Consider the following 7,662-nt stretch of genomic DNA (forward strand, 5'->3'; position numbering starts at 1 on the left):
CCTACTTTGTGTAAGTCTCCGTGGCCGCTACAATCCATATGTGTCCCTTTGACGGTGGAGAGATGGGGCCAATAAGATCCATAGCCCACGCGTGAAAAGGCCATGGTGAGCTTGAACTATGCAGGTCGGTGGCTGGTGCGTGAATAAGGTTTCCATGGAGTTGACAAGGTTTGCAATGTTTGGCATACATTTTGGCATCTGCTTCCATGGTAGGCCAATAATAACCTATATGCAGAAGATACTGGAATAGCTTGGTTCCACCTTGGTGCTCCGACCCGTGAGCAAGTTCTAAAACTTTTTGGATTTTTGCTCCCGATAAGCAACGTAAAGGCTTCCCATCAAAGCCTTGCCGAAAAAGCTACCCTTGCTGCAAAAAGAATTTCGGAGCTCGCTTCTTGATTATTGCAGCTGCAAAGCGGTCTGGCGGCAATGATGCTCCTTTGAGGTAATCTATATACACCTGACGCCAGTCGGAGGTGATTTCTATGAAATTGCATTCAGCTTTTGAAGGGAATTCCTGGCATTTGGTGCACTTCTCTTGAAGGTCGTTTGCTTCCTTGGCCATGGTAGGCCAGTAATATCCTTGTCGTTGTAGCCTCCTATAGAGGCTTACGTCTCCTGTTCCGCAAGAGCGGTTGTGAACCCCTTCTAGCTTAGACTTGGCTTCGGTAAGATCGATGCAACGTGCTAGCAGACCCCCAGGCCCTCTGTAGTAGAGGACTCCTTGGTAAATCATGAAGTGTTTGATTTCGCATAAAGGTAGTTTACCTGAGAGGGCACGGAGTTCATCGATGATTAGGGCTCTCTAGTCGGCGGGTTCTTTTTCGGGAAAGATAGTTGTTACCGAGCACGGTATAGAGCGCTTCAGAGCTTCTATCTTAGTTGATTCTTCCGCGAATTCTACCTTAGAAGCCAAGGTAGCAAGGGCGTCTGGGTGTCGATTGTTGGAGTGAGGAGCATGTTCTATCCTTACTGTGTCAAATTTATCTATCAACCTTTGGACAATGGTTCTGTATGAGGCCAAAGGGGGCTCTTTGATAGCATAGTCTCCATTGGTCTGCTTGACCACCAGATTAGAGTCGCCTTTGATACATAGGAGACTTACTCCTAGATGGAGTGCTGCCATGAGTCCTAATATCAGGGCTTCGTATTCCGCCTCGTTGTTAGAGCACTTAAAATCCAGTTTATACAATAAATTGACTTCAGTTTGATTTGGGAAATAAGGACTATTCCAGCTCCTCCCTTTTTAGAGGTAGACGATCCGTCGAAGCTCAAACTCCATTCCCTTTCGGTTTACTTCAGCCTCTTGGAACTCATCTCCTGGCAATTCATCCGAGGGCGGCTCATGTTCTCCACTGAGGAAGTGAGCCAAGAGGTCAGCGAGCGCTTGACTCTTGATAGCCTTGGGAGCCTTGCAAGTAATGTCATATTCTACTAAAGATAGGAGCCAACGGGCTGGCCTGTCGGAGAGCGCTGATCTAGTGAGGAGAAATCGGATAGGATCGCTTCTGGTCATGAGATGGATGGGGTAAGAAAGAAGGTAATGGCGGAACTTTTTGGCAGCAAACACTAGGGCAAGGCAGTGCCGTTCAATGGGGGAATATCGGATCTCAGCCCCTTGGATGACTCTGCTTATGTAGTACACAGGTCGTTCAAGTCCGTCAATTTCCTGGGCGAGCAGAGCTCCGACTGATTTCGGCGTAGAAGTGATATAGAGGAGTAAGGGCCTCGCCGGCTGAGGAGGAGTCATGGAGAGAGGGGATGTTAAAGCTGACTTCACTCCTTCGAATGCTTGTTGGTGTTCCTCATTCCAAATGAACCTGACATCCTTCTTTAGTAATGAATTGAAAGGTCGTGTTATTTCGGCCATAGCTAGGATAAACCGTCTCAAGTAAGATGCCCGACCAAGGAAGGTTCTTAACTCGTCTAGATTGGTTGGTCGTGGCATATTTTTGATGGCGGCGACCTTTGCTGGGTCGGGGTCTATCCCATGGCGATGAACGATGCAGCTAAGGAACTTGCCGGCAGTGACTCCGAATGCGCATTTAAGCGGGTTCACTCTGAGTCTGTATTTCTTACAACGTTCAAAGACTCTTTGGAGATCTTTGAGATGACTAGTCTCCTCTTTGGATTTCACTACCAAATCATCAATGTAACATTCCAAGGACTTGTGCAAGATATCGTGAAAAATGGCTGTCATAGCTCTCTGGTATGTTGCTCCCGCATTTCTCAACCCAAAAGGCATTACAGTATAGAAAAAGTTACCTATAGGAGTGTGAAATGTCGTCTTTGGGGCATCCTCTGGAGCCATCTTGATCTGGTTGTAACCGCTGAAGCCATCCATGAATGAGAACATATGGTGCCCCGCCGCTGAATCAATCAAGGTATCTATGTATGGAAGTGGGAACTCATCTTTGGGGCAAGATTTGTTTAGATCTCTGAAATCGACGCATACTCGAATTTGACCATTCTTTTTGATAACTGGGACGATACTAAAAAGCCAGGTGGGATGTTGGATGGGTTTGATAAACCCTACTCCAAGCAGCTTTACCACTTCGTCCTTGATGTTGAACTCCACCTCGGGCTTATAAAATCTTACCCCTTGCTTGACTGGGTGAGCCAGGGGGATGACGTTCAAACGGTGCGTGGTAACATCTCTGTCTAATCCTGGCATTTCTTCATATGTCCACACGAAAACGTCCGAGTACTTCTTGATCAACTCGATGAGGGGCCCCCTTTGTTCTGCTGGAAGATCTTTGCAAATGAAGATAGGACGCCTGGATTCCCCTTCAGGGGCTATGTTGATTTCTTCTAGTTCTTGCTTTTGGGGCCGAGGGCCGTCCTGTAAACACTCCGGAGCAGGTCGAACATCTTGCAATTCATCTTGCTTTAGGATTGCAACTGAGTTGGCGGGGACTTGGTTAGGAGATGAAATGGTTGCCTTGGCGAGGGGTTTAACTTTTGAGCCTTCGGCTCCATCCAAATGAGTTATCACAGGACAATAAGATCAGTCAAAGTGTTTATCTGTTGCTGGAAAAGCCGCGACTTTTTTTCTCCTACTACTCTTCTTGTCTCTACTTTTTTATTCTTTTCCATTGGCGGGCGTTGGGTCAGCGCAGACAAGGTGTAACAACAGTGATCTTCTCCACTTAGTTCGCGATGGGCGATTGCTACGTCATCTAGCTGGGGGTCGGCATTGGTAACATTTGCCAACCCCTTGCACCGTCATAAACGGTATACCACTCTGCCATCTTTTGTTTGAAACCTGGTGACTTTAGGGAGCTTTCTTGAAGGCTCTAATTTGGTGAATGTCTTTCTGCGAGGTGGTGATGAATCTTCTTCAGAGAGGTCGTCCCAGCTGGGTATAGGAGTTCCTCGAAGTGGCAGGGGAGGTTTATCTTCATCGACATGATTGTAAAATACCGCATCTGCCTTGTGGGCTTCATCTACTCGAAAAGGCTTTTGAGAGCCAGCTATGGCTACTACCTCATTGTTGTAAATTGCTTTGACACATTGATGGTAGGTGGACGGAATCGCAGCATATCTGTGAAGCCAAATTCTCCCTAGGAGAGCCTGATAGGTCGTCTCTGCTTCTATAACATGGAACTTAGTAGTGGAACGAATTGGTCCCACTGCTAAGTCTAACTGGACATGACCAATGGTTTTAATTTTTTGGCTTCCAAAACCGGTGATGGAGATGGGTTGTATGACTAAGTGCTTTGGTGGGATCCCACCTGCCTGGAAAGTAGAATAAGGCATTACATTGAGTGAAGCTCCTCCATCCATGAATCCTCTTTGAAACTCCATCCCATTGATGAATACTGGGATGTAGAGGGGACGGTTATGTGGAAACAGTACTTGTTTGTCAGCCTCAGTAAAGGTTATTGCCAAGGAGTTGTTCTGAAATACTTTCCTTACTGATTCGCTTACACTCATGCATGTTTCACCGTTTTGCTCCGCAAGTCTTAAAAAGGCCTTGGTGGCTTCAAAGCGTGTTGCTTCAGACAGGCTGAATTGGTCAAAGAACCAACTTTGTTGATTTCTTAAGCGCTATCACACGCTTGGTCTCAAAGTCGGGACAAGTGGGAGCTGCGGGTTCAGAGAACTCGCACACCATCGGCTCTTCCATCTCGTCATAATGCGACAGCATCATGACCGTCTTGCCATTATCCTTGTGGCGCAGGAGGGGATCTTGCAAGACATCTTCTGTTTGGCGGGGTAGCTCCAAAGCGTCGTCAAACATCATTTTTCGAACTAGGGATCTGAGTGCCCAACATTCCGTAGTAAGATGTTTAACGGAACGGTGGTATATGCAATAGTCTGCCCGCGCTTGATCCTTTTTGGTGACAGGTCGCCTTGGCTCGGGAAGGTGAACTTTTCCATCTTCTACCCAAGCGTTGAGGAGTGCTTGTGCCTCGTCCATTGATATAGGTAACGGTGGGGAAATTTGATCATACCTTCTCTTTTTTGCCTGGGAGTCTCCTCTTCCTCTAAAGGGGCCGTCAACTGCATATACAGCATGATTGCGTCGGTTAGGCCTCCATGAGGAAGGTTGAGGTGCCGTTGGTCGCCACGAGTGGGGTTGTGGTGCTGTCATTTGTGCCCCTGATCTTACTGTTTCACTTATGTTTCGGGCCGCAGCACATAAAGCGAAAAAGTCAGGGAAGTGGTGGTTAACCAACTGGAGTTTATAAGTCGTGAGCATTCCTTCAATGCACAATGACACCAGTTGGTGTTCTTCCATCGGGTCTTGAATATCTACTACTTTTTCCCTGAAACGGCGGACGTAAACGAGGATGTCCTCCCCAAGTCGTTGTGTTTCCCTCATAAGATGAAGGGTGGTTAACCTTTCTTCAACGTAGAAGAACTTGATGTAAAACTTTTTTACCAAGTCTTCCCATGAGGAAATAGAGCCAGCAGCGAGGTTAGCATACCACGAGAATGCTCGATCTGTGAGGGATTTGGAGAATTCCCTCATGTAGAGGTTTCGGTCCTCTCGGTGAGCTCCAAAGGCGTCAAGAAAGTGTGAAACATGCTCCCTAACATTCCCTTTTCGTCCGTCGAAGCGAACAAACTTGGGTACTGTATATCCTGCCAGATATGGAAGACTTGCAATGTGAATAGGGTAAGAGGGACGGAGGTCCAATTCTGGGGAGGCAAGGATGTGACCTTTGTTTGTCTGAAGTAGACTGTGTATGTGTTCTCTTACTACTTCCAATGTTAATGGCTGGGAAGGGTTCTGATCCACCGGGAGAGCTGGGGAGCTAGTCGAAGTCACTGCGGTGGGAGCTCCGCCAATGGATCTAACTTGCGGTGGAGGTATTTGGCTGGGAGCTGACGGAGGGAGCGGGGCGACTGTTTGTTCTCCCACCTGGGTTCGTAAGTTGTTTTGCGTAGCGAGGTTGGCTTCCGAGCCATTCTGGGCTAATGGCGGAAGGCCATTTTGTGATGTTGAAAGAGGGTTATATGATAATGGAAGTGTAGGTGCCCTTTGTAAGGCTAGTAGGGCATCCATTAAGAGTTGTTGGTTCTGTTGAAGAGAGGTGATGCTCTCAGTCAACGCACGTAGTTGGTCCGTTATGACCGGTTGGGAAGATTGTTCTTCTGGAGAACCGCCGGAGTTGTGTTCCGAGGTCTCTGCCAGGGTCTCCCTACCGCCACCTTGGGATGTTGCTATTCCAGTTCCAGTGTTCTTTTTGGGTGCCATGTGAAGCGAGCACCACTCTTCCCCAGCAGAGTATAAAGTGGGTGAGAGGTGTGGTTAGAGGTAGTCCGAGAAGATGGCGGGCACTTCAATGGCTTAGGATCACCGGAGGTGGAGAGGAGGAGATCAAGGCAAGCTTAGAAAGGGAGAGGTTGGCAGTGATAGACCTTGAACACTAATGTAAAGTGAAAGAGGGTGTTTAAGCATGAGACTTGGTTGTATTGTTGTTGTTGTGTCTCGCTGCATATACGATACGTTATATAGGCCACAGGAGTATTGGAGCCCAAACAAACTGTTGGACAGGTGACTCGTTCTCCTCAACTCTTCCAAAAGTGATATAAGCCCTTCTGCCGTCTGTGGCTTGACGGCAAGCGGAGAGCAACGTTTCATGGCAGGCGGAAAGTAACGTTTCGTATATGCATCGAATGACATGAACGTAAGGTCATTGTTGCCTCTTCTCCAAGCCTGGTCGAGATGGAGTTGTCTTAGCAAGAAGACAACCATCTCAACGATCCCATGACCTCAGCCGCCAGTCCAGTATCCCTCTGAAGATCCCAAGTAGTAGTGCCTGGGTCCTGCTCCCAACCCAGGCATCCAAGTAGAAAAATGGGCCAGGGCCCACCTTGGTGTTTAAGAGAGCCAGGGGCTCGCTTCCAAGCGACCAAGTAGGAGAATGGGCCGCGGGCTTATCTCAATGTTTAGGAGATCCATTGTTTATCAATCCAAGTCCAAGTGAGCCGGGGGCTGATTTTATTGTTGTTTGATCTTGGAGCGAGGTATGAAGGACCATGGGCCCTGCGGGGCCATGGTGCTGCCTATTGCAGGGCTCTTCATATCTAGATATATTTGGGCTTGTATATATGCTCCCGCTTAGGCTAAGCATATAGTTTTGGTTGCCTTGGCACATGGCACCCATAGGGCTCGCCATATATCAAACATACGACATGCCCGACGTGGTGCCTTATTGGTCTGCCATATGGGTGGGGTTTTGGTGATGTGGCACCTGTAGGGCTTGCCACGTATTGAGCTTGATACAAGTACCCACAAAGACTTTTTGGAATTTTTAACTTTGTTTAATCTAACTTTTGTTTTGTATGGTCTCTTTTTAACACAAGTTACTTCACAAGTATAGATTAGAGTTTTGAAAAGTTTAGAACTTGTCAAGTTGTGAACCTTATTCATGATCATACATTCATAGAATCATATTATAATGAATGTGGATTGCCCTATAGATATGTTGTGATGTGAATTTACATAAATTATATCATAAATACATAAATATAATATAAGATGATAGATCACAGTGGGGCTCGGACCCACATCTCTTGCCATAGAAGCGTCTTACCTATTTAGACCACGTGATCATTATGTAAAGTAACATTTTTATTACTTTAAATCTAAATATTTCATATTATAATATTTAAGTGTATAAATATGTTTTTTTTATGTAATTTAGAAAATGTAAGTGAATCTTTACGATTCACGATTCGATTTGATTCGCGATTCGGTACATGGCTATTTCGATTCACGATTCAAATCCCGATTTGACAACTATGGTCTTGCCACACATCCACCTTAGTATCCTCATTTCAGCAACACTCCTCTTATCTACATATTATTTCTTAATTGCCCAACATTCCGTCCCATACAACATCGTTGATCGAATAGCCGTTCTATAGAACTTTCCTTTTAGTCTAGTGGGTACTTGTCTATTGCACAGTACCTCAGACGCTACTCCACTTAAGACACCCTGCCTTAATTGTATGAACCACATCAGCTCCAATCTCCCTAGCCGTTGTGATAATCGATCATAAATAACGAAAATGTTCACTCTTAGGTAATTCTTTGTTCTCAATCTTCACTTCTCCTCTACTTCCATTGTTACTGTTACGAAAATTACACTCCATGTACTCTGTCTTTGTTCTATTTATCCTAAATCCTTTAGATTCAAGTGTTTC

The 7,662-nt window shown here is 46.1% G+C and overlaps 1 protein-coding gene across 1 annotated transcript; it reads right to left on the reverse strand.

Annotated features, from left to right (window-relative positions):
* Positions 1-2,045: 2,045 nt before the first annotated feature.
* LOC145821867 (uncharacterized) lies at positions 2,046-3,936 on the reverse strand. Its single transcript, XM_082918441.1, has 3 exons — positions 3,234-3,936; positions 2,141-2,967; positions 2,046-2,066 (listed from the first exon to the last, which is right to left on the reverse strand). The coding sequence occupies exons 1-3, from the start codon at positions 3,934-3,936 to the stop codon at positions 2,046-2,048; spliced, it is 1,551 nt and encodes a 516-aa protein (XP_082774567.1).
* Positions 3,937-7,662: the final 3,726 nt, after the last annotated feature.

The sequence above is a fragment of the Camellia sinensis genome, chromosome 3 (assembly GCF_055761805.1).
Source record: "Camellia sinensis isolate YWXY chromosome 3, ASM5576180v1, whole genome shotgun sequence".
In the NCBI taxonomy this organism is placed as follows: Eukaryota; Viridiplantae; Streptophyta; class Magnoliopsida; order Ericales; family Theaceae; genus Camellia; species Camellia sinensis.